Source organism: Aotus nancymaae, unplaced genomic scaffold (genome assembly GCF_030222135.1).
Source record: "Aotus nancymaae isolate 86718 unplaced genomic scaffold, 86718_ANA_hifiasm-v0.15.2.pri h1tg000040l, whole genome shotgun sequence".
NCBI lineage: Eukaryota > Metazoa > Chordata > Mammalia > Primates > Aotidae > Aotus > Aotus nancymaae.
Genome location: NW_026988454.1, coordinates 77,622,325 through 77,648,822, shown reverse-complemented (window position 1 = coordinate 77,648,822; position 26,498 = coordinate 77,622,325). Strand labels below are relative to the sequence as shown.

General features: G+C 41.4%; 1 protein-coding gene across 3 annotated transcripts in view; it reads right to left on the bottom strand.

Moving 5' to 3' along the window:
• The window catches only part of RNGTT (RNA guanylyltransferase and 5'-phosphatase), a 350,432-nt gene extending 325,356 nt beyond the window's left edge, over nucleotides 1-25,076 (bottom strand). The window contains exons 1-3 of one of the 3 annotated variants that reach the window (XM_064360855.1): nucleotides 24,896-25,076; nucleotides 22,772-23,015; nucleotides 5,287-5,396 (exon numbers count right to left, since the gene is read on the bottom strand). In XM_064360855.1, the coding sequence (XP_064216925.1) occupies nucleotides 5,287-5,396; nucleotides 22,772-23,015; nucleotides 24,896-24,919 (378 nt within the window). In that variant the 5' untranslated portion in view covers nucleotides 24,920-25,076. The remainder of the gene's footprint in view (nucleotides 1-5,286; nucleotides 5,397-22,771; nucleotides 23,016-24,895) is intronic. The other 2 variants (XM_064360854.1, XM_064360856.1) reach the window with 2 other exon arrangements.
• Between the last annotated feature and the right edge of the window lie 1,422 nt (nucleotides 25,077-26,498).

The following is a 26,498-nucleotide window of genomic DNA, read 5'->3' as shown; positions in this document are numbered from 1 at the left end:
TGCAGAAGCTTTTTTAAATTTATTTTTTGAGACAGAGTCTCACTCTGTTGCCCAAGCTGGAGTACAGTGGTGTGAATAAGACTCACTGTAGCCTTGACCCACTGAGCTCAAGCAGTCATCCTGCCTCAGCCTCCCAAGTAGCTGGGACCACAGATATGTGCCACCAAGAAATGAGGTCTCACTCTGTTACCCAGGCTGTTCTCCAATTCCTGGCCTCAAACAATCCTCCCATCTTGGCCTCCCAAAGTGCTGGGATTACAGGCATGAGCCACTGCACCCAGCCCAGATGCTTTCCAGTCTCATATCATCCCATTTGTCTATTTTTGTTTTAGTTGTTTGTGTTTTTAAGGTCTTAGCCATAAAATTGTTATTAAGCCAACGTCCTATAGTGTTTTCCCTTTGTTTTCTTCTCGAAATTACTGTTTTATGCTTTTAGGTCTTATATTTAAAGTCCTTAATGCATCTTGAGTTGATTTTATATGTGGTGAGAGATAAAGGTCCAGTTTTATTCTTCTGTATATGGATATCCAATTTTTCCAACACCATTTATTAAAGAGAGTGTCCTACTCTGTTCCATTAGTCTGTTTTTATACCAATGCCATGCTGTTTTGGTAACTACAGTCTTGTAATATATTGTAAAGTAGTGTGATACCCACAGCTTTGTTCCTTTTGCTCAAGATTGCTTTGGTTATTCAGGATCATTTCAGTTTCCATACAAATGTTAGGATTCAGGTGGGATGCAGTGTCTCATGCATGTAATCAATGTGGGAGAATTGCTTGAGCCCAGGAGTACAAGACCAGAAGACAGCAGAGGCAACACAGTGAGACACCATCTTTAAAGAAAAAATTTTTTTAATAAAATAAAAAAGTTAGGAGTTTTTTCTATTTCTATGAATAATGTCATTGGTATTTTATAGGGATTGCACTAAATATGCAGATTGCTTTGGAAAGTATGGTCATTTTAACAACATTAATTATTCCAATCCATGGGCATGGATGTCTACTTGTTTGTGTCCCGTTCAATTTCTTTCATCACTGTTCTAGTTTTTCTTGTAGAGATCTTTCACTTCCTTGGTTAAATGTATTCCTGGGTATTTTACTCTTTTTGTAGCTATTATAAAAGGGACTGCCTTCTTGATTTCTTTCTCAGCTAGTTCAGTATCAGCATACAGAAACACTACTGATTTTTGTACATTGATTTCCTTTTAGTTGTTCCTTTGAGACAGGGTCTCATACTCTTGCCCAGGCTGAAGTGCAGTGGCTCAATCATGGCTCACCACAGCCTGAAACACCTGGGCTCAAGTGATCCTCCCACCTCAGCCTCCCATGTAGCTGGAACTAGAAGAACACATCATTGTGCCTCGATAACTTTTAAATTTTTAAAAAATATTTTGTAGAGATGGAGTCTAGCTTTGGGGTCCAGTCTGTTCTTGAACTCTTAGCCTCATGATCCTCCCACCTTAGCCTCCCAAAGCACTATGACTACAGATGTGAGCCACTGCCCAGCCTATATGTTGATTTTGTATCCTGCAACTTCACTGAATTTCTCATAAGATCTGAGTTTTCTGGTGGAGCCATTAACTTTCTCTAGATTGAAGATTCTATCAACAGTAATGAAGGACAATTTGACTTCTTTTCCAATTTGGATGCCTTTTATTTCTTTCTTTTGCCTGACTGTTCTAGATAGTACTTCCAGTACCATGATGAATAAGTGGACATCCTTGTCTTGTTCTAAGTCTCAGAGCGAAAGCTGAAAGCTTTTCTCCAATCAGTATGATGTTAGCTGTGGGCTTGTCATATTTGGGTTTCATTATGTTGAGGTATGTTCCTTCTATGCCTACCTGGTTTGTTCAGAGTTTTTATCATGAAAAGATGTTGATTCTTATCAAATGCTTTGTCTGACTCTACTGAGATGATCACATGGTGTTTGTCCTTCATTCTACTGATGAAGTATCATATTTATTGGTTTGCATATGCTGAACCATCATTGCATCAGGGATTCTGGCCTGTTTTCTCTTTTGGTTGTGGTTCTCATATCAACATAATGCTAGCTTTATAGAATGAGTTCGAATTCCCTCCTCTTCAATTTTTGGGGGATTAAGGATTGGTGTTAGTTCTTCCTTAAGACTTTGGTAGAATTTGGTGGTAAAGATATCTATCTGGTCCTGGACTTTTTGTTGGGAAATGTTTTATTACTGATTAAATATCCCTACTTGTTATTGGTCTGCTCGGCTTTTCTATTTCTGGTTGTTTCATATATTCATTGTTCCTTTCTTTCTCTCTTATTGTTTTATCTTTGTGGTTTGGTGATATCATGTAGTGGTAACATTTGAGTTTTTTCCCTTCATGATTATGTATTTGCTCTGCCAGTGGTTTTTATTTAGAGTCTCGTGTTTTCATGATGATAGTTACTAGTCTTTCAATTTCGGGTATAGGACTCCCTAAAGCATTTTTTATCAGTCTAGTGGTGGTGAATTCCCTCAGCTTTTGCTTGTCTGGGAAAGACTTTATTTCTCCTTCATTTATGAAGAAAGAATAACTTTGCTGGGTACGGTATCCTTGGGTGGTAGGTGTTTTCTTTCAGAACTTTGAATATATCCTCTACTCTCTCTTAGCCTACAAGGTTTTTGCTGTGAAGTCCACTGTTAATCTGATGGGAGTTCTCTTATAAATGATTAGACAGACACTCTTAATGTTTTTCAAATTTTCTCTTTGACTTTTGACAGTTTGACTACGACATGTTGTGGAGAAGACCTTTTTAGATATCTTTGGGATCTTTGATCCTCCTGGATATCTAAACCTCTTGTTAAACTTAGGGAAGTTTTCATCTATTATTTCTAATCCATTTGTTTTCTCTTTATCTTCTGGAACACCAAAAATTGAATATTTGGTGACTTTCTGGTGTACTATCTGTCATGAAGGCTTTGCTCATTCTTTTTGGGCCTTTTAACCTTTATTTTTGTCTGACTGGGTTATTTCCAAAGACCTGTCTTCAAGTTCTGAGATTCTTTCTTCTGTTTGATCTAGTCTATTATAGAAGCTTTTGATCTATTTTCTATTTCATTCTGTGAATTCTTCAGTTCCTGAATTTGTTTGGATTTCATGATATCTATCTCTGGTAAACTTCTCATTCATAACCTCAACTGTTTTACTGATTTGTACTGCTTTTCAGTATTCTCTTCTTTCTTACACAGAGCCTCCTTAGTATCAAAATTCTGAATTATTTGTCCATCATTTCACGAATTTTTTTTATTATGATCTGCTGCTGAAGGATTACTGTGTTCCTTTAGAGGTGGTATATTTCTTACTCCTTCATGTTTCTCACATCCTTACATCAATATCTGCACATCTGATGAAACACTCGCTTCTCTCTTTTTTTTGAGATATGGTCTCACTATTGCTCAGGCTGCAGTGGGTGATCACTGCTCACTACTGCCTCAACCTCGTGGGTTCAAGTGATCCTCCCACCTCAGACTCCCAAGTAGCTGGGACTACAGGCACACACCACCACGTCAAGCTAACTTTTTTTAACTTTTTGTAGAGACAGGGTCTCCCTATGCTGCCCACACTGGTCTCAAACTCCTCTCCTCAAGCAATCCTCTTGCCTCAGTCTCCCAAAGTGCTTGGATTACAGGCATGACCTACCATCCAAGTCCCAGGTTTTTTTCTTTTTTTTTTTTTTTGTTTTGAGACAGTCTCACTTTGTTGCCCAGGTTGGAGTGCACTGGTGTGATGAGCTCACTGCAACCTCTGCCTCCCAGGTTCAAGCAATTCTCATGCCTCAGCCTCTTAAGTAGCTGGAATTACAGGTGCACACCACAATGCCCAGCTAATTTTTGTATTTTTAGTAAAGACAGGGTTTTGCCATGTTGGCCAGGCAGATCTCAAACACCTATCTGCAAGTGATCCACCTGCCTCAGGATCTCAAAGTGTTGGGATTATAGGCATGAGCCACAGTGCTCAGCCCCAGTCCCAGTTTTTGGAACTAGCTTTTGTAGGGGAGAAATTTTTCCTGAAGATATATCTGAGGTGTTGGTTGGGATAAAGCACTTTGGCTATAATTCTGGATGCATGCAGTAGTATAGTCTCTGTATGGTTTCTTCAGCTGTAAACAGAGTCAGTTTTCTTGGTAGCTTAGGATGCGGGTGTTAGTGGAGGCTATAATAAGTGTGGCTGGGGGCTGGGACGCCAGGTGAGCATTCTCCTAAATGAAAAAACTACACATGGAGAACAGATTAGCAGCTACCAGAGTACAGAGACAAGGGTGGGGAGAGAGTCTGACTATAAAGAGGTAGCATGACGGAATTCCTTTGTGGAGATGGAACAGTTCTATAACCACCACCATGAATTTACACATCAGATCAAACTGTACTGAACTACACACACACACACACACACACACACACACACAAATGAATATAAAAAATAAATAAGTAAATAAGGGCCAGGCATGGCAGCTCACACCTGTTCCAGCATTTAGGGAGGCCGAGGCGGGCAGATCACGAGATCAAGAGATCGAGACCATCCTGGCCAACATGGTAAAACCCCGTCTCTACTAAAAATACAAAAATTAGCTGGGCGTGGTGGCACGCGCCTGTGGTCCCAGCTACTCAGGAGGCTGAAGCGGAAGAATCACTTGAACCCAGGAGGCGGAGGTTGCAGTGAGCTGAGATTGCACCACTGCACTCCAGTCTGGTGACAGAGCAAGACTCCGTCTCAAAAAAAAAAAAAAAAAATTAATAAGATCTGCAATCAGTTAAAGTACTATACCAATATCAATTTCCTGCTTTTGATATTGTACTACAATTATATAAAACGACACCAGCCGGGCATGGTAGCTCACACCTGTAATCCCAGCACTTTGGGAGGTCGAAGTGGGCGGATCACCTGAGGTCAGAGTTCAAGACCAGCCTAGTCAACATGGTGAAACCCCATCTCTACTAAAAATACAAAAATTAGCCGGAATTGGTGGTGAGCACCTGTAATCCCAGCTACTCCAGAGGCTGGGGCTGGAGAATCACCTGAATCCAGGAGGTGGAGGTTGCACTGAGCCAAGATCGCGCCACTGTATTCCAGCCTGGGCAACAAGAGTGAAACTCTGTCTCAAAAAAAAAAAAGGGCATCATTGTGAGACCCTGGAGGAAGGGTTCACAGAATTCTATGTACAATTACTGCAACTTCCCTTGAGTCTATTAATTAGTTTAAGATTTTTTTTTAAAGTCACCTGAAGAAGAAGAGTGAACAAAGTATATTAAATCAGTGACGAAAAAGAGTTTTGTTTCTTACCTTTAGGCTCTTTAGGTAATTTGAGAGCATGCTGGGATGAAACCGATTTTCTTCAGCAACTTGACTATCATATCTCGGTCCTAACATTGTCTTCAGAGGTAAGAATCTTCCTAAACAACATTAAGAAAGGTAATAATTTCCATTAAAGGAAATGTTTCAGAATAAAATTCTATAATTAACAATTCTCAAATATCACCTTCTTAAAACTTTTTTTTTTTTTTGAGACCAAGTCGCTCTCTGTCACCCAGGATGGAGTGCAGTGGGGCAACTCACTGCAACCTCTGCCTCCTGAGTTCAAGCGATTCTCTTGCCTCAGCCTCCCAAGTAGCTGGGATTACAGGTGCGCAACACCAAGCCCGGCTAATTTTTGTGTTTTTAGTAGAGACAAGGTTTCACCATGTTGCCCAGGCTGGTCTCAAACTCCTGGGCTCAAGCAATCCACCCGCCTCGGCCTCCCAAAGTGATGGAATTAAGAGGTGTGAGCCACCACACCCGTTCTCTTAAAACATTTCAAATGGAAAAGCCATCTAAAAATCCAAGTATTCATAAAGTACTCTCAATTTAAACTATACTTTTAAAAGATACTATCTTACATCTTTTAAAAACAAAAAAACTTAAAAATACTGACAATCAAATATAACAACAAAAGAAACATTACCAGTGAATAGAACTTCTATTAAAACTCTCAGCTCTACACCACTACATTTAAAAAGTTATTAACTTAAAATTCAAAAATATAAGCAATCTTCCCACCTAAGTCTCCCAAGTAGCTGGGACTGCAGGTGCACACCACCGTACCCAGCTAATTTTTTTTTCTGGGGGAAGCGGGTTGACAGGATCTCACTATGTCACCCAGGCTGGTCTCAAACTCCTGGGCTCAAGTGATCCACCTGCCTTGGCCTCCCAAAGTGCTGTGATTACATGCCCTATACGGTTTTATTATCAGATTGGAACTTTCTCCAACTTGATACTAAAAGGTTGTAGACCTTATTCTATACTGCAGGACGAAGATCATGCTAGAATGTGATATCATTCTGAGAGGATGCTAACCAAAATCACCCTTCAAACAACTATCAATGGTTATAACTTCAGCTAGAAAGACTGACTTTTTTTGACCTTTTTTTCTGAATTGCAGTAACACAGGAGAAGTCACCTCATATAACCATTTTTAAAAACCTATTTTAACTGATACGTGTCTATGTGTTGTGTGTGTTTTGTGTGTGTGTGTTATTTTTTGAGACAGTGTCATTCTGTTGCCTAGGCTGGTGTGCAGTGCCATGTTCTCAGCCCCTGCTGCCTCAACCTCCTAGGCTCAAACGATCCTTCCACCTCAGCCTCCCCAGCAGCTGGGACTATAGGCGCACACCAACACACTCAGCTAATTTTCTGTATTTTTTGTGGAGATGGGGTTTTGCCATTTTGCCCAGGCTGGTCTCGAACTCCTGATAGGCTCAAGCAATTCACCCATCTTGGCCTCCCAAAATGCTAGAATTGTAGGAGTGAGCCACTGAGCCTCGCCTTATATTTTCAAACACAATAAAAACAATATTATCTACCTAAGTGAATTCTTAACATCTGTCCAAAGGCTTCAGACTAAATTTCATGAAAAAATAATTTTTTAACATTTTGTTTTCTACAAAATCAAAGTCGCCCATAACCTCCACATTGCTAAATCGAATGGTCAACTGTCAGTTCTCACCTTAAGCTCTCAGCAACATAAGAAACAACTGATCACTTTTTGATGAAAGAGGAAATTCCTGAACCACTTTTCCCATGTGACTTCCAGAATACTATTATATCCTCCCGGTTTTCCTTCCAGCTCTCTGGCCTCTCCTTCTCAGTCTACTTTACTGGCTCCCCCTCATCACCCTGACTCCTCTATGTTTTGTCTCAGGACCTCTTTCATATTTTCATTCACTCCCTTGGTGTCTCATCTAGTCTTATGGCTGTAAAAAGCCACCAATGTGCTAATGACTTACAAATTTATGTCTCCAGTTTAGATCACTCCCTTAACTCTAGATGGATATCAACTGCATACTGAGCCTCTACTTTGTGTCTGACAGATGACTCAGATTTGATACCCAAATCTCATCTCTTAATATTCAAACTCTAAAACCTGCTCCCTTCATGGTCTTCCCTATCTCAGCAAACAGTAACACCATTCTTTTAGCAACTCAAAGCCAAAACTTTTTGGGTTATCCTTGACTATTCTCCTCTTCTCACACCCCATATCCAACCCATCAGCAAATCCTGTAGCTCCACCTTCAAAATACATCCAGAATCTGACCATTTCTCACCACCTCCACCATCATCTGAGCCAGGTTTCTTTTATTTTATTTAGTTTAACAGCTATATAGTGGGTATCTACTATGTACCAGGCATTGTTCTAGGCACATGGATTACATTAGTGAAAAGAAAAAAAAAAAAAAAAAAAACAGAAAAACCCTGCCCTCATAGTGTTTATATTCTATTTGGAAAATATGAAACATAAACAATAAACATAATAAATAAATAAGAAGATTCATCCCATCAGACCTTCTCTCCCTCTTACTACTGTCTCAGAAGTCCAATCCTATTTCCATAAGCTCTTTCAGGGTTCTCTTTCCTTCTTATCCAACATCAGAGCCCACAGTGGATCATCTTAATTAGTCCCCCGTAAATACTCTTAACTTCCTTGCTCTGCCTGCATTATCCAGTCACATTCACCTGACAAAAATCCAGACCTCAATGAACCCAACACCTGACTTCTTTGTGTTTACACATATGTAACTGAGGCCTCCTAGAGAAAATCTCATAGCACAAAAGATGGGTGGCACTATACTTCATAATCACCAATATCAAAGCCAATCCTACCACACACCATTATCTATCTTTTATGATCAATGTTTCACATCTTTTCCTAATTCCTAAAACATCCCCTTTTTAACTAACAACTTTAAGTAAGACATCACTGGGGGAAAAAAAAGCAGAAGCCATAATAATTAAAGCTAATTGTATATGTTTACCACATGCCAGACACTGTTTAAAATATTCTACATAATTCATTCATTCACTCCTAACAATTAGTATTGTTATTATTCCTCATTTTACAGATGAGCAGAACAAAGCAAGAGATATTAAGTAACTTGCCACATGTCACAACACTAATAAATGGTAAAAACAGTGATTCAAACCAAGACTACAGATGTAGTGTTCATGCATAAAACTGCTATTCAACAATGCCTCTCCACCATTAGGCGGAAACTTGCCCTGCCTTTGCAGTTCATCTATAAACCTTTCTGTATCTGGGCCCATACTCCTCCTCCCATTAAAAGCCAATCCCCTCCCTTTTGCTCTGGATTTCCTTACCACCTTGCTTTTCAAGGACCACCAATCAATCCTTTCTACCTCTCCCAACCCGCACCCCCAACATCTTCAGCATCTCAGACATCTATCTGCTGGCTCATTCCCATCAGCATTTAAACAAGCCCTAAACTCTCCCTTATCCCCCAACTTTTGCTTCATTTTTACTCCTCTTCATAATCAAACTTTTTTAAAGTTTAATACACATACTCCTATCTTTACTTCCTCACCTCCAATTCTTTTATGTATACATGTGTGAGCAAAAGTGTAGACTTTACTTCTCTATAACCATGCATAATTTAGCTTTTGAGCTCCCATTCAAGATAGCCCACAGTCAAATCAGGATTCTCCTCCTGGATGTGATTATATCCCTCGAAGGTAGAGACCCTGACATTGGGCGAAAGCAGGACAACTGCTATTTTGTACACCATCTTTTTCCTCTCTTGCTTCCAGCAAACTGAACTGTATTGCATCTGGTCTTTGAGCATTGTTAGTTTCCATCCCAGCAGCATCTGCTGATATGACTAAGGCACATCCATGGCCTTGGTAGATGGCTTGATGAAGATAATCCTACACCTTCCATGTTTCAACCCCAGCCTTCTCCTCAGGCTAACTGGCCATTCAAGTCACTTCTGATCATTCCTTTTGGCCATTCTATCCCCACTCTTTTGGCCACTTTATCCAAAAGGTAGAAAAGGTAGGAATTAGCCTCTTAGGTCTCAAAGCCATCTACACATATTTCTCATCAATCCACTACAAAACTCTAAGAGACTTGCAACCAAGTAGCTAGCTCATTAATCCATTTCAATCTGGCTTCTGATCCCACATTCCTACTGAAAATACTTGTCACAGTCACCAACACATTTTACCAACTTTTCTGGTATCTTAACATCTCAGCAGCATTTCACATATCTGACAACTCATTCCTTCTTGAAAAACTCGTCTGCCTTTCATGACACCCAAACTCCCATTAGTTTCAGTCACCCACCTAACGTCTCCCTCAATTTCTAGCGATTTGTCCTCAACTCCTTTGTTGCCTCTTTTTTCTTTAACCAACTTCTAAAAGTCAGGTTTCTATGGGTTCCACTGTGGGCCTTTACTCTCTCTATCTTCTCTGCCTGGGAGAAGTTTTATCTATTGCCATAGTAGAAATGATGCTATCTGTGCATCACATTCAATTCACTTTCTTCTTCCAGGGCACAATGAAAGACTAGCTGTCTCAGTTTCTCTTGTAGTTGGGTGAGGGCCATGTATCTGGATTCTGGCCAATGGGATATGGGCCGAAGTTAGCTATACCACTACCAAGGCTGGCCATAAAACTCCCTGAGAGATCACCCATGCCTGCTTCTCCCCTTTCGTGGCAAATTTAGAAGTCACATGTTTAAGATGACAGCATCACAAGATGGAAAGAGCCTAGAGAGCTGCTCATCAGAGAAAAGTAGCCTGGGAAAGTTGCCCGACACAACATATTGTGATATGAGCAAGAAATAAATATAGTTTGATTGGAACTCCTGAGTTGTAGGCAGTTGTTTGTGAGAGAAACTAGTATTACAGCCATACTTTGTTTTATTGCACTTCACAGATACTGCATTTATTTAATAAATTGAACGTTTATGGCAACCTTGTGTCTATTAAGTCCATTAGCGTAATTTATCCAACAGTATGTGTTCATTTTGTGTCTGTACCACATTTTGGTAATTTCCACAATAGTTCAAGCTTTTTGATTATTATTATATCTGTTACAGTGATATGTGATCAGTGATCTTTGATGTTACAACTGTAATTGTTTTGGGGTGCCATGAACAACACCCATAAGACAGCAAACTTAATAAACAAATGCTGTGTGTGTTCTCACTGCTCCACTGAGCAGCCATTCCCCCGTCTCTCTCCCTCTCCTTGAGCCTCCCTATTCCCTGAGACACAATAATATTGAAATTAGGCCAATTAATAACCCTACAATGGCCTCTAAGTGTTCAAGTTAAATGAAGAATCTTATGTCTCCCCTTTAAATCAGAAGCTAGAAATGATTAAGTTCAGTAAAGAAGGTATATGAAAAACCCAGATACACCAAAAGGTAAGCCTCTTACACCAGTTAGCCAAGTTGTGAATGAAAGGAAAAGTTCTTGGAGGATATTACAAGTGCTACTCCAGTGAACACACAAATGATAAGAAAACAAACTAGTCGTATTGCTGATATGGAGAAAATTTCAGTGATCTGAATAGATCAAACTAGCCACAACATTTCCATTTAAGCCAAAGCCTCATCCAGACCAAGGCAACAACTGCCTTCAATTCTATGAAGGCTGAAAGAAGTAAGGAAGCTCCAGAAGAAAACTCTGAAACTAGCAGAGGTTGATTCATAAGATTTAAGGAAAGTACCATCTCCCTAACATAAAAGTACAAGGTAAAGTGCTGTTATGGAAGCTGCAGCAAATTATCCAGAAGATACAGCTAAGATAATTGATAAAAATGGCTACACTAAACAACAGAATTTCAGTGTAGACAAAACAGCTTTCTATTGGAAGAAAATGCCATCTAGGACTTTTATATCTAGAGAGAAGTCAATGCCTAGATTCAAAGCTTCAAAGGACAGGCTGACCCTCTTGTTAGGAGCTGGTAACTTCAAGTTGAAGCCAGTGCTTATTTACCATTCTGAAAATACTAGGGCCCTTAAGAATTACACGCAATCTACTCTGTCTGTGCTCTATCAATGAATGACAAAGCCTGGATGACACCCCATCTGTTTACAGAATGTTTACTGAATTATTTGAAGCCCACTGTTGAGACTTACTGCTCAGAAAAAAAGATTCCTTCCAAAATATTACTGCTCACTGACTATGCACCTAGGCACCCAAGAGCTCTGATGGAAATGTACAAGGAGATTAATGTTGGTTCCATGCCTACTAACATAGCAGCCCATGGACCAAGGGGTAGTTTAAATTTTCAAGTCCTATTTTATTTTTGTTTTTCTTTACAGAGTGGGTTCCCTAAAAAGGTCTTATTATTTAAGAAATACATTTCATAAGGTTATAACTGCTACATATAGTAATTCCTCTGACAGATCTGGGCAAAATAAAGCAAAAACTTTCTGGAAAGGATTCACCATTCCAGATCCCATTAACGTCATTTATGATTCATAGGAGAAAGTCAAAATATCAACAACAGGAGCTTGAAATGTTTATTATAACCCTCATGGATGACTTTGAGGAGTTCAAGACTTCAGTGGATTAAGTAACTGCAGATATAGTGGAAATAGCAAAAGAACCAGTATTAGAAGTGGAGCCTGAAAACTAGCAAGGCATAGTAGCACACACCTGTAGTCCCAGCTACTCAGGAGGCTGACTTGGGAGAATCACTTGAATCTGGGAGTTAGAGGCTGCAGTGAGCCATGGTCATGCCACTGCATTCCAGCCTGGAGGACAGAGTGATTGAACCAAAAAAGAGCTCAAATAGCCAAAGTAAGCAATGCAAAAAGAACAAATGTGGAGGCATCACATTACCCAACTTCAAATTATACTACAAGACTACAGTAACCAAGTTCAAATTATACCACAAGACTATATAGTAATCAAAACAGCATTGTACTGGTATTAAAATAGGTATACAGACCCATGGAACAGAATAGAGAACCCAGACTTTGGGAGGCCAAGGTGGGTGGATCATGAGGTCAAGAGATTGAGACCATCCTGGCCAACATGGTGAAACCCCATCTCTACTAAAAATACAAAAATTAGCCAGGCATGCTGGCACGCGCCGGTTGTCCCAGCTACTCGGGAGGCTGAGGCGGAAGAATCGCTTGAACCCAGGAGGTAGAGGTTGCAGTGAGGCGAGATTGCGCCACTGCACTCTAGCCTGGCGACAGAGCAAGACTCCGTCTCAAAAAAAAAAAGAACAGAGAACCCAGAAAGAAAGCCAAACACTTAAGGGCCAACTGATCTTTGACAAAGCAAACAAAAACATAAAGTGGGGAAAGGACACCCTATTCAACAAATGGTCCTGGGATAACTAACAAGCTACATGCAGAAGAATGAAACTGGATCCTCATCTCTCACCTTATACAAAGTCAACTTAAGATGGATCAAAAACTCAAATTTAAGTAAGTAAGATCTGAAACCACAAAAAATTCTAGAATAGGCCAGGCATGGTGGCTCATGCCTATAATCCCAGCATTCTGGGAGGCAAAGGCAGGCGGATCACCTGAGGTCGGGAGTTTGAGACCGGTCTGGCCAACATAGTGAAACCCCATCTCTACTAAAAATACAAAAAAATTAGCCAGGTGTGGTGGTACGCAACTGTAACCCCAGCTATTCTGGAGGCTGAGGCAGGAGAATCACATAAACCCGGGAGGCAGAGGTTGCAGTGAGCCAAGATCATGCCATTGCACTCCAGCCCAGGCAACAGTGAGAGACTGTACAAAAAAAAAAAATTCTAGAAGATAACTTTGGAAAAAACGCTTCTAGACATTGACTTAGGCAGAGTTCATGACCAAGAACCCAAAAGTAAATGCAACAAAAACAAAAATAATTAAACTAAAAAGCTTCTGCACAGCAAAAGAAATAATCAGCAGAGTGAACAGATAACCCAGAGTGGGAGAAAATCTTTGCACAGTATGCATCTGACAAAGGACTAATATCCAGAATCCACAAGGAACTCAAACAGATGCGCAAGAAAAAAAACAATACCATCAAAAAGTGGGCAAAGGACATGAACAGACAATTCTCAAAAGAGGATAATACAGTTGGCCAACAGACATATGAAAAAATGTTCAACATAATAATCAGGGAAATGCAAACTAAAACTACAATGAATTACTCCTGTGAGAATGGCCATAATTAAAATATGAAAAAACAATAGATGTTAGCATGAATGTGGGGAAAAGGGAACACTTTTACACTGCTGGTGGGAATGTAAATTGCTACAACCACTATGGAAAACATGGCAATTCCTTAAAGAACTGGAAGAACTACCATTTAATCTGGTGATCCCACTACTAGGTATCTACCCTAGGAAAACAAGTCATTATCTGAAAAACCACTTCCACAGGCGTGTTTGTAGCAGCACAATTTGCAATTGCAAAAATGTGGAACCAGCCTAAATGCCCATCAACCAATGAGTGGATAAAGAAAATGTGGTGTATATATTTACCATGGAATACTAGTCACCCATAAAAAGGAAAGAAATAGGCCAGGTGCAGTGGCTCACGCCTGTAATCCAAGCACTTTGGAGGCCAAGGCGAGCAGATCACCTGAGGTCAGGAGTTCAAGACCAGCCTGACCAACATGGTGAAATCCCGTCTTAAAAAAAATTTTTTTCTTAAATAAAAAAAAAAAGGAGCCGGGCGCGGTGGCTCAAGTCTGTAATCCCAGCACTTTGGGAGGCCGAGGCGGGTGGATCACAAGGTCAAGAGATCGAGACCATCCTGGTCAACATGGTGAAACCCCGTCTCTACCAAAAATACAAAAAATTAGCTGGGCATAGTGGCGCGTGCCTGTAATCCCAGCTACTCAGGAAGCTGAGGCAGGAGAATTGTCTGAACCCAGGAGGCGGAGGTTGCGATGAGCCGAGATCGCGCTATTGCACTCCAGCCTGGGTAACAAGAGCGAAACTCCGTCTCAAAAAAAAAAAAAAAAAAAAAAAGGAATGAAATAATGGCATTCATGGCAACCTAGATGGAGCTGGAGCCCATTATTCTAAGTGAAGTAACTCAGGAATGGAAACCCAAATAGCCTGTGTTCTCACTTGTAAGTGGGAGCTAAGCTATGAGGATGCAAAGGCATAAAGAATGATATAATGGACTTCGGGGATTCAGAGGGAAGTGTGAGAGGGGGTGAGGGATAAAAGACTACACATTGGAGATAGAGTACACTGCTTGAGTGACAGGTGCACCAAAATCTCAGAAATCACCACTAAAGAAGTTATCCATGTAACCAAAATCCACCTGTTCCCCAAAAACTACTGAAATAAAATAAAAATGTTTTTTAAAAATATTTTTACTAAAGATCTCTATTTGAGCAATCAGGATCTTAATATCTCATCCAACCTACTTCTCTCTCAATAAGCCCTAATAATATCAACTATCCCACTGCATAAGCCAGACATTTCAGACTAAATTTTGACCCTCTTTCTCTCATTCTAAATACAACATCAAGTTCTGTCCATTTTCCCTTCTTAGTATATCTCAAATCAGCCTTCTACTCTTCATCTCCCACTTCTAAACCATTACTATTGTCTTTCACCTGGACTACAACTAGTTCCAAATTAGTCTCTCCATTTCCACTTTTGTCTCCTTCAATTCATTAAACACAGAAAAGTGAAAGTAAGCTTTTAACCTGGATTCAAATAATCCCATCTCGATGCTGAAAAAAACCCAATTGTTTGCCAGTGAAAATTAAAAGTATATAAATATTAAGATACCTTATCACACCCTACTTGCCTATAATGATCAGACTCCTACTCTCCAACCTCATAGCCTCACTTACATCTTCCAGAACACAGACACTTTTTCAGCCCACTATCCTCCCATCATCATCCTATCCTAACAGAAACTTTCCAGTAACACCCCCCCTCCTGCATCTATTTATCTAGCAAACTTCTATTTACTCAAGATAATTCATTTATGACCTCCTCTGGGAAGCCTCGCCTGATCTCCTTCTTCCTTCCCATCTCTTCTTCCTTAACCTCAAATAATTAGGTATATTACCTCTGATTCCCATCATACACTACAATAGTCATTACTACATTTTTTTACAACAGAACTGTGCTTAAAATGGATGGTTTGCTACTCCCATGAGACTGTGCTTTTTAAGATGATGTAATATATCTTAGCCATCTCCCTAGGCCCCAGGACTAGCACAAAGTAGACATTTAAATATTTGCTCAGTAAAATGACTTCAAAATCACCATCACTATCATGATCACACTATCCTGAGTACCTGCGACCACAAGTATGTGCCACTGCACCTGGCTGTGTCTCATATTTATATTCCCACAGTTCCTAGTAAGCTCTTTATATAGCAGGTGTGAAGTAACTTTATGCTGAATGATATACCTTTAAGAAACTAGGGAGGGTTGGGTGCAGTGGCTCAAACCTGTAATGCCAAAACTTTGGGAGGCTGAAGCGGCAGATAACCTAAGGTCAGCAGTTGGAGACCAGCCTGGCCAACATGGTAAACGCTCGTCTCTCCTAAAAATATAAAAACTACCTGGGTGTGGTGGCACACAGCTGTAGTCCCAGCTACTCAGGAGACTGAGGCAAAAGAATAGCCTGAACCCAGGAGGAGGAGGTTGCAGGGAACAAGATCTTGTCACTGCACTCCAGCCTGGATGACAGAGTGAGACCTCAACTCAAAAAAAAAAAAAAAAAAAATGAAAAAGAAAAAGACATTATAAGTTTGTTTTCTTCCAAGTATTCACCTGAAATCTATTAACTTAGAAGGAGGGAAAAAGAATTCTTCAGAAAATAGCTGGGTGCGGTGGCTCACGCGTGTAATCCTAGCACTTTGGGAGGCCGAGGTGGGTGGATCACCTAAGGTCAGGAGTTCAAGACAAGCCTGGCCATCACAGTGAAACCCCATCTTTAAAAAAATTTTTAAAATTTAAAAAAAAGAATTCTTCAGAAAATAAAGCTTGGCCTTGTCTCCAGGAGCTCTCTCTCAGTGCCAGTCTGGTTTCAATAGAGAAGGTGACTTCACAGGGGAACAGATTATATGTAGTTAGTACCATTTTCCTTCTAATTCAGGAAAATTATGAACTTATAGTAATAGTAAAGGGAATCCTGATATTTACAATAAAAAAGTTTGAGCAGCCATAACATTTTCCTCAATATGCAAAATATCAAAGAAATTACTGTGGTGGTGAATACTGAGTGTCAACTTGATTGGATTGAAGGATGCAAAGTATTGAACCTGGGTCTGGAGGGTGTTGCCAAAGAAGATTAACATTTGAGTCAGTAGGCGGGAAAACGGAAACCCACCCTTAATCTGGGTGGGCACCATCTAATCAGCTGCCAATGTGACTATAATATAAAGCAGGCAGAAAAACATGAAAAGACTTGACCGGCCTAGGCTCCCAGCCTACATCTTTGTCCTGTGCTGCCTGTCCTCGAACACCGGACTCCAAGTTCTTCAGTTTTGGGATTCAGACTGGCTCTCCTTGTTCCTCAGTTTGCCAACAGCCTATTGTGGGACCTTGTGATTGTGTGAGTTAATAGTTTTTTAATAAACTCCCCTTGACGTGTATGTGTGTATGTATACATATATGTGTGTGTGTGTGTGTATATATATCCTATTAGTTCTGTCCCTCTAGAGAATGCTAATATAATTACACAATAAGTACAAATCGCTTTTTTTTTTTTTTTGAGATGGAGTCTCACTGTCACCCAGGCTGGAGTGCACTGGTACAATCTCAGCTCACTGCAACCTCCGCCTCCTGAGTTCAAGTGATTCTCCTGCCTCAGACTCCCGAGTAGCTGGGACTACAGGTGTGTACCACTATGCCCGGCTACTTTTTGTATTTTTAGTAGAGACAGGGTTTCACCATGTTGGCCAGGCTAGTCTTGAACTCCTGGCCTCAAGTGATCCTCCCGCCTCAGCTTCCCAAAATGCTAGGATTACAGGCATGAGCCACCACACCCAGCTTAAGTGCAAATTAATTTTATAATCTAAAAAAATTAGAAAAAGACAGTAAAAAAACAGGAATGTGTGCGTAATTCCTATTTCTCACTAAAGCTCCCAAGAATATAGCTAGTGTATCTTCCTCTGCTACTGTAAAATATTGCTAATCCTGCACCTCCCAAAGACATAATGTGGCATAAACACTTCCAGGACACCGAGAGAGAATTTAGGACAATTCAGAGAAACTGGCTGGGCGCAGTGGCTCATGTCTATAATCCCAGCACTTTGGGAGACCAAGGTGGGTAGATCACTTGAGCTCAGGAGTTCAAGACCAACCTGAGCAAAATGGCAAAACCCCATCTCTACGAAAAATTAGCTGGGCATTGTGGCTTGCACCAGTAGTTGGAGCTACTTGGTGGGCTGAGGCAGGAGGATTGCTTGAGCCCAGGAGGTTGAGGCTGCAATGAGTTGTGCCACTGCACTCTAGCCTGCCCAGCAAAGTGAAAGTCTATCTCAAAAAACGGAAGAAAATTCAGAGAAATTTATCAAGAATTCTACATAATATTTACTTTCCTATCTAATAAGCATCACAAGCCAACCCAGTTTGGTTGTCTGGAGGGGTTCTCCCCAGGGACCACAGTTAATTAGATAGGTAAGATTAGTGACTCAGTCACAATAATTAACAGTCTAGCTTTCGGGGGCCAAAATATTCCAATACAATAAAAAAGAAAAACATTTTACTCCTGACTCTCTTAATTCCCAGCAAAGTGGGGGGCCAGAAGGCATACAACTCCATTTCTTAGAGAGGTATAAAATTGCCTGAAGCTTAGCATACTGCTATCTACCCCTAGTTAGTGCCACATTTGTCCCATTTATCTAATGATAAGTCACTATTCTATTTGTCATAGCTACTTTGCAAATATTATATTAAAATTCTGATTTTAAAAAAATCCAATTTGTAAAACGGCTTTCTTTTTTTTTTTTTTTTTTTTTCTTTTTTTAAGATAGTGTCTTACCCTGTTGATCAGGCTTGGAGTGTCGTGGGGCAATCTTAGTTTGCCGGGACTACAGGCTCACACCACCGAGCCTAGCTAATTTTTGTATTCTTTTGTAGAGATGGGGTTTCATCATGTTGCCCAGGCTGGTCTCAAATTCCTGAGCTCGTAATCCTCCTACTTTGGCCTCTCAAAGTGCTGGGATTGCAGGCGTAAGACACTGCACCCAAGAACTGTTTTTCTAATCAGAAATAAAAAATGTTGTTGGAAACAGATGCTCCATGCCACAAAGAAAAATTAGCACTGAGACAAAGGATCTTCCAGCAACACAATTTTTACTTCCTGGATTGCAAGAAGGGTACTATCACTAGCCATCTTGCCACGAGAGTACAATGAACAAAGGAAAACCACACAAATTTATCCCTTATCATTTGGGGCTGTCCTTACTGCTGTGTCTGATTTCCGTTGGCTAGAGCCAGACCTTACAATTTAAACTAAAACTCAATTGGCTAACAACTTAAAACCTTTCTAAACCGGTAAAAGCAATGGAGAGCTGGGACATGCCTGTGAGCACGTCCAGCACAGATATTCCGGTTAAAGCACAAGGACATAGAACGTACTACGTGCCTGTAAGCATGGCATGTCTAACAGCTACATAGGACAGGGCTTAACAAAGAGTTATTAGCACACTTATGATTTATCCTTTAACAAGAAAGGAAACTTTAAAAAGGAACTTTTCTACTTCCCACAAATGTTCACTTTTACAAGAACTTCTATAGTATTTTGTTTTCCTCACAAATCAGCATAGCAAGTAACTCTAACGAAGGGATCCAGGAAACATGCTCCAGTCTAGAAAAGAAGCCAGATATCTACTTTCTCTGCTAAGTTATGAATAAACAAACCTTTAAAGCAAAGCTAGGTTTAGGGGTTTGTTCATAACTTCACAGAAAAAATCATAAGGATTATATACTAAGTTGGAGATGGTATAGGAAACAAAGTCAAAATGTCTAGAGAGTAAGACCTATAAAGACAACTATAAAGAATTGTGATCAATTTGAAGAAAAAAAGTACAATTTTTATCAAGTATAAGTGTTTTCATTACAACTGAAAATGCATATAAAAATGGTTAGAACATGAAGAAAATTATTTCATTTTTCTTGAAAAGATGTCTTCACACTAATCACACTTGCTTAGACTATCTTTCAATAACACTTTTATCTATTATTTATATAGCATTATACAAAATGAGGATTTTATACAAAATAGAAAGAAAAGCTGATGAACCAGAAGCATCAGACAACCTGAACAAAAAGTGACCAAAGAATCTCATCTTCCAATAATTTTAAATAATTAGGCAGACATGCTATAAATATTATGTAATTAGTAAGTACCCATAGCTTACTATAAACCCCTTTATTTTTTGTTTCAAACCTTTACTAAAAGGTAGGATTGAAACAAAATAAAGGGATTTATTTTTGGTAAAAGTAAAAACTCTTTAGTAAAAGCAATTAGTTAAAGTTAATTAAACTTTAAAACTTTCACCCTTCAAAAGAAAAGAGAATGAAAAGGCAAGCCACAGATGAGAAAGGATTTGCAAAAGCACATATTCAACAAATGACTTGTATTTACAATACAGTCATGCCCCACACGTTGACATTTCAGTCAAGGACAGACAGAATAAATGATGGTGGTCTGTAAGATTATACTGGAACTGACTTATATAGGGGTGTGTTTTTTTTTTTGAGACAGAGTCTTGCTCTGTCGCCCAGGCTAGAGTGCAGTGGCATGATCTTAGCTAAGCGCAACCTCCACCTACCCCATTCAAGCAATTCTCATGCCTCAGCCTCCAGAGCAGCAGAAACTATGCCACGCCCAGGTAATTTTTGCCTTTTTTTTTTTTTTTTTTTAACTAGAGACACGGTTTTGCCATGTAGGCCAGGCTGGTCTAGAACTCCTGACAAGTCACCCACCCATCTCAGCCTCCCAAAGTGCTGGGAGTACAGGCATGAGCCACCTACCCATGGCCAGGTGTATCTTTTTGTTGTTAATTATTGTTTTTTCCGTCTCGTGTTGGTTTGGATTTTTTTAATTTTTTTTAAGAGACAGGATCTCACTGCCATCTGCCCAGCTGGAATACAGTGGCCAGTCATAGCTCACTGTAGCCTCAAACTCCTGGGCTCAAGAGATTCTCCTGCCTCAGCCTCCAGAGTAGCTGGACACACCACCACACCTGGCTAATTGTTTCATTTTGTTGTAGAAACAGGTCTTGCTATGTTGCCCAGGCTAGTCTCAATCCTCCTGCCTCGGGCTCCCAAAGAACTGAGATTATAGGTGTAAGCTACCACACCTAGTCCCATTTCTTATCTTTTATACAGTATTTTTACCATACCTTTTCTGTGTGCATATGTTTAGATACACAAATACTATTGTGTTAAAATTACTAAAGTATTCAGGACAGTAACATGTTGCACAGGTTTGTAGCTCAGGTATACTACTACACCTAGGCTATATAGCATAGCAACTGGCTACACCATGGTTATACGTGGAGGATTGTGTAAACACACTTCATGATATTCACACAACAATGAAATCAGCTAAGTGACCCATGATTATACAGAAGAAATTCAAACTACTTAAATATCAACAAAAAACTTGGACACTTCACAAAAGAAGATATATGAATAGCCAAAAAGCACATGAAAAGATGCTCAACTTGGAACCAAAATATTACTACCCATCTATTACAATGGCTAAAATTAAAAAGCCTGATCGTATCAAGTATTGGAGAGGATGTGGGGCAAATGAGACTCTCATACATTGATGGTGGGACTATCAAGTGTTACCACTTTGAGAAAGACGTTGGCAGTTTCTTAAAATTCTTAAAACATACACCTACCATATGATGCAGCCATTCCTCTCCTAGAGATTTACACGAGAGAAATCAAAGTATATGTCCATACAAAGAATTGTACATGAATGTTCAGAGCAAGTTTATTTGTAATAGCCAAAACCTGGAAACAACCCAAATGGCCATCAGTAGATGAATAGGTGAACAAATTGTAGTATACCCAGAACAATGGACTACTACTCTGCAATAAAAAGGAATAAACTATTGATAGATGCACAATCCGGATGAGTATCAAAATAATTATGCTGAGTGAAAGAAGCCACACACACTTTCTTCCACCCCAAGAAGAGTACTTACTATATGTTTCCATTTATTTAAAAATTTCTAGAAAATGCAAACTAATCTACAATTACAGAAAGCAGATCAGTGGCTGCCGAACAGGGAGGGATTTTAAAAAGGGCAGGAGAAAACTTTGAGGGGTGATGGTTTCATGGGAGTTTCCTAGGAGAGAGATGTATTTGTGTATATATAGTCAAATTTATCCAACTGTATGGTTTAAAGCTTATTGTATTCAAGCTCAATAAAGATGAAAAAATCTACAAGAAAAATGATTTAGAAAAACAAAAACCAGGCCGGGCAGGGAGGCTAGCGCCTGTAATCCCAACATTTTGGGAGGCCGAAGTGGGGGAAACGCTTGAGTCCAAGAGTTCAAGACCAGCCTGGGCAATATAGTGAAACTCCTCTCTACAAAAAAATAAACAAAACATTATGTCCAGGCATGGTGGCTCACGTCTATAATCCCAACACTTCGGAAGGCCGAGGCGGGCAGAACACTTGAGGCCAGTAGCTGGAGGCCAACCTGGCCAACATGGTTGAAAACCGGTCTCTACTACTAAAAATACAGAAATTAACCGGGCGTGGTGGCACGCGCCTGCTCCTTGGGAGGCTGAGGCAGTGAGCCGAGATCACACCACTGCACTCCAGCACGAGTGACAGAGCGAGACTATATCTCAAATAAATAAATATATATATAATATACATATACTTTTTTTTTAATAAACAAAAAATTAGCTGGGTACGGTGGCAGGCATCTTGTAGTCCCAGCTATTTGGGAGGCCGAGGTGGGAGGACAGCTTGAGCCGGAGACGCTGAGTTGCAGTGAGTCGTTATCGTACCACTGCACTCCAGCCTGAGCGACGGAGACCCTGTTTCACAAAAAAAATTCGAAACAAAAATATGCTCCAGATTCCCAGTCTGTGTGACCCCATTTCACCGTTGGGAACCACCCCTTCCCCTCTTTAACCCTCCTTCATCTCAAGACTGACAGTCATCCCTTCTTTCGAGGGGAAGATTGAACCCTAAAACGTTCGCAAACTACTAAGGCTCAAAGTACGCCCACTGTATTCCTGGATCCTCACCTCCTGCCACCAACCTCCTGTCTACCTTCGCATTCGCACAGTTAGCCTTGCAGGAATAGGACAAGTGCGCCCCCCCCCCGCTCATCCGCCAACCATCCCCTCACGTTCATGTTCCCAAACATTCGTACACGAAGCTTACTCCGACGGAGCATATCCCGCTCCCGAAACACCACTAACCGGCACAGAACCACCAAAAGCTGAGCTCCACAGTCGTCCCACCCCCGGGCACGTCGGAGTGTGGGGATTCGAACACCCCCCAGTCCAAGTTACCTGCCACCGGCTGGCCGCGCCGCGGACAGTTCAGCCACCGCGGCGGGATCTTGTTGTGAGCCATGTCTTGGGGCCGCGCAGAACTGCCCTCCTTCACCAACGTTCGCCGCGCCTTTCCAGCAGCCTCCCCGCGGTCAGGTGCGCACCAGGGTCCGAGACACTTGAATTGCAGCGGTAATCCGAATTCCAACCGCTCCAATCCGGGAAACGTCAGGGGCGGCGCGCCACTTTCATTCAGGATCAACTGCACAGCTCCAAGAGAACCCACAATGCACCGCGACTTCCGCCCCTAAGGCCCCGCCCCCTTCCTTCCGAGGTCAGAGGTAAAGAAGAGGAAGCTCTGCGGAAGGTTAGCAAGGAGTTAAGACTGAGACGAATGGGAGGAGCGGGCCTTCTCTCGCCTCGCCCCGCCCCGGTCCGCTCCACGGACGCACTCGTGCGCTCCTAGTTCGCCTTTGCGCATGTGCAGTTGCCCAAGGACCGAACTCCAAGGGACGAAGCGTATGTTTTTTTCTCATCTAGACAACCTAGAGAAAACCAAAAAAGAGGGAAGCGAAGCCCACTTTCATGCGTAGAGTGCCTACCACTTCCATAAAGGCATCCGTTTTACTGGTGAAAGGGGCCTTCCCAGCGTTACCACAGCTCGAACTTGGCGTCCCGGCCGAATCTAGGTTTGATTTGGAATTAGGGAACGTTGTTCAAGGGAACAAGTCTTAGGAGAATTCTAAGGGCATGAGATTGGAGTACGAGAAATGGGGGATTTTTCTTTTGGTGAATACTTATAAGGATCTATAAAGCATCTGAAATTAATTCCAAAAGACTTAGAGTTTTGTTTGTACGTTTCTGGAGCAAAGTTTCAAAGCATTCTGGGGAGTTTGAGAGGGTCCATGTCTCCAAAAGTTACTAATGTGTATAATTGACAAAGACAGGAATTGCTCAGTGGAAAACTTCTTAGTGGCGCTGTTCTCCTTTGCCTACCAAATAAACAGTCCCTTTTATTTTCCCTTCGAGTTAAGCAGAGGTGCTTGGAAGCATTTTATAAATGCCGTCCTTTAATGAGTCTTTCCTTCGTTACCAGGTTAAAGTGTTGAATATAAAGCTGGGTGATGGCGAATCAATTATAATGTAGTTTGGCTTTAAACACCGATGCTATATTGGAACTGCAAGAGCGTAAGGCTGCAAGGAATACATTTTTAAAGCGTTGGTGGGGAACTTTCTGGAAATCTCAAGCCCTTGAACGCCTGGACCCCCTCAGTAAGAGTCCCATAAGTACAGACGGTCCAACAGCAATCTCCCTCGGGCAGCCTGAGTTAGATCACACTTCTGGTCTGTCCAGCTGTTGCATCTGCTCAGAACTGTTAGTGAAGGTGTCACTCCTCCCCTGACAGAACAAGATAATACCCAGTTTCCTTTAAGGCCATCAGTCTACCCAAATAATCTCCAATTAATTCCCTTTTCTGCTGGTAGAGTGTGTACCATGCCCAAAGTGGTAAAACCTTCCATTCCGAGACCCCCTCCAAGGATGAGAAAGGTGAGCCTAATCCTGGAAGTGTATCTTACTTTCCCCTTCTGAGGATGATTCCCCTTCCCACACACACTGTGTCCACCCAGTAGTTCAGTCCTAGGCACAAGAAGGCTTCATACCACTGGAGAGCAACTGTTATTGGCTGTAAGGCAGCACTGTGCACGGGAGTTTTATTCCGCTATCCAGTTATGCCCTCTCCATACTCTGCCACAGAAATGGGAGGACCCTGTGGTTACCTTTTGACCACAGCAGAGGGTAGAGTAGGAGAGTGGACATCCTGATGAGTGGGCAGTTTCTGCCTGCCTGCCAGGAATGCCTTGCCTGATGGGTGTTTCTGCCTATACTGCTCCTAGTCCCAAGTCTCTACTGCTCTGTGAGAAGAAAAATAGATGGTCACAGATAGACCAACATGATTCCTCCCCTGCTTCCTGGAACCCCTGACTCACCCTCCCAGATAGGTCTTGGTCTCCTCTTTATTGGATGTAGATTCTCTTCATTGGTGAATCTTACATCAAACATCCATTTGCCCATAAGGAAGAGTGTGTAAACGTAAAAAATAAGATTGAAAGTTCTCTTTTGGCAAAAGAGAGAGATCTTACCTGTCTTCCCTTTTCCTCGGACATTTCCTTGAGAAAACTTGTATTTATTAATCCTTCCTCTTCACTTTGATATGTCGATAAATCTTTTGTTTTGGAGACAGGGTCTCACTCTCTCACCCAGGCTGGAGTGCAGTGGGCATGATCAGGGTTCACTGCAACCTCAACCTCCCAAGCTCAAGCAATCCTCTAGCCTCACCCCCAAGGAGCTGGGACTACAGGTGCATGCCACCACACCCCACTGAATTTTTATACTTTTTTTATAGAGGCAAAGGTCTCATTATGTTGCCCAGGCTGATCTGGAACTCCTGGGCTTAAGCAATTCTCCCACCTTGGCCTCCCAAAGTGCTGGTAAGACAGCAAAGTGGGAAGGATTCCCTGGCAGAACCTCCTACACTGGACTGGGAGGAATGCACATTGGAGTGGAGCCTTAGGAAATTTGTGCCATTTGCTGGGGGAGTAGCCTGGCCCCTCCTTTTCCTGGGTGGAACCTGGGATTCGGTCTGAAAGGCAGGAAGCACTCTGACTTTGGGGAGATCCCTGTTTCCCTTTTTTTCTTTTTGCCCAATAAATTCCATTCTTAGTATTTCATGGCCGTGTGACAAGGACCTGGCTCTTAGCTAAACTAAGGGGAAAGTCCTAAGGGCTTTGGCGTCCAACGTGGGGCTTGAGAAGGGATGAGTGAAATGGTGACTCAAAACTTCTCACTGTCATTTCTAAGCCTTTTCATGTGCGGACTTTTGAGGGTAGGGAAACCGTGTTCCCACCCCCGTTGCTCCCTGGGGTCAGGGGCCTTTCCATGAACTTTCCCTTCCTTTTCGGGAAGAATTGGCAAGCCACAGCTCCTCACTCCCTCTCCTCTCCCACTGGAGCTGGAGAATGTCACATGTCCACAGCATCTTCCCCTTTCCTGGCCAAGGGGCTCAACTCCTTGGACAGTAATTAAGCTTCTCCCTGGTAGAGGAACCATTTGATTAAGAATAAGAGGCATCTGTGAGCAGAGGTCACCTAAAAAAAAGAAAAAAAAAAGAATAAGAGGCATCCTTTTTTATTCACCCCATCAGCAGTTAACTTTTAAACCAGTTTTTTTTTTTTTTTTCCTTTTTGAAGACCTTTTTACTTAGGCTAAGAATGATAAAGATCCCTGTTTATATTCTCTGTAAAGTTTTGGTTGTGAAAAAGGACCTTGTGGGGAGAGTTTTCTTCTGCCTGTCTGTGTAGCTATTTATGTGTTATGTATATGATGTCTATAAAAAGAGCTCTAAGGCTGGGCGTGGTGGCACATGCCTATAATAATCCCAGCACTTTGGGAGGCCACAGTGGGCAGATCATTTGAGAGTCCAGAGATCAAGACCAGCTTGGCCAACATGGTGAAACTCCATCTCTACTAAAAATACAAAAATTAGTTGGGCGTGGTGGCATGCAACTGTAGTCCCAGCTATTCGAGAGGCCGAAGCAGGAGAATTCCTTGAACCCAGGAGGTAGAAACCGCATTAAGCCGAGATCTCGCCACTGCCTCCAGCCTGGGCAACAGAACAAGACTCTGTCTCAAAAAAAAAAAAAAAAAGCTCTAATTAATTGGCCTAAAGGAAGACAAGTGCTTGGA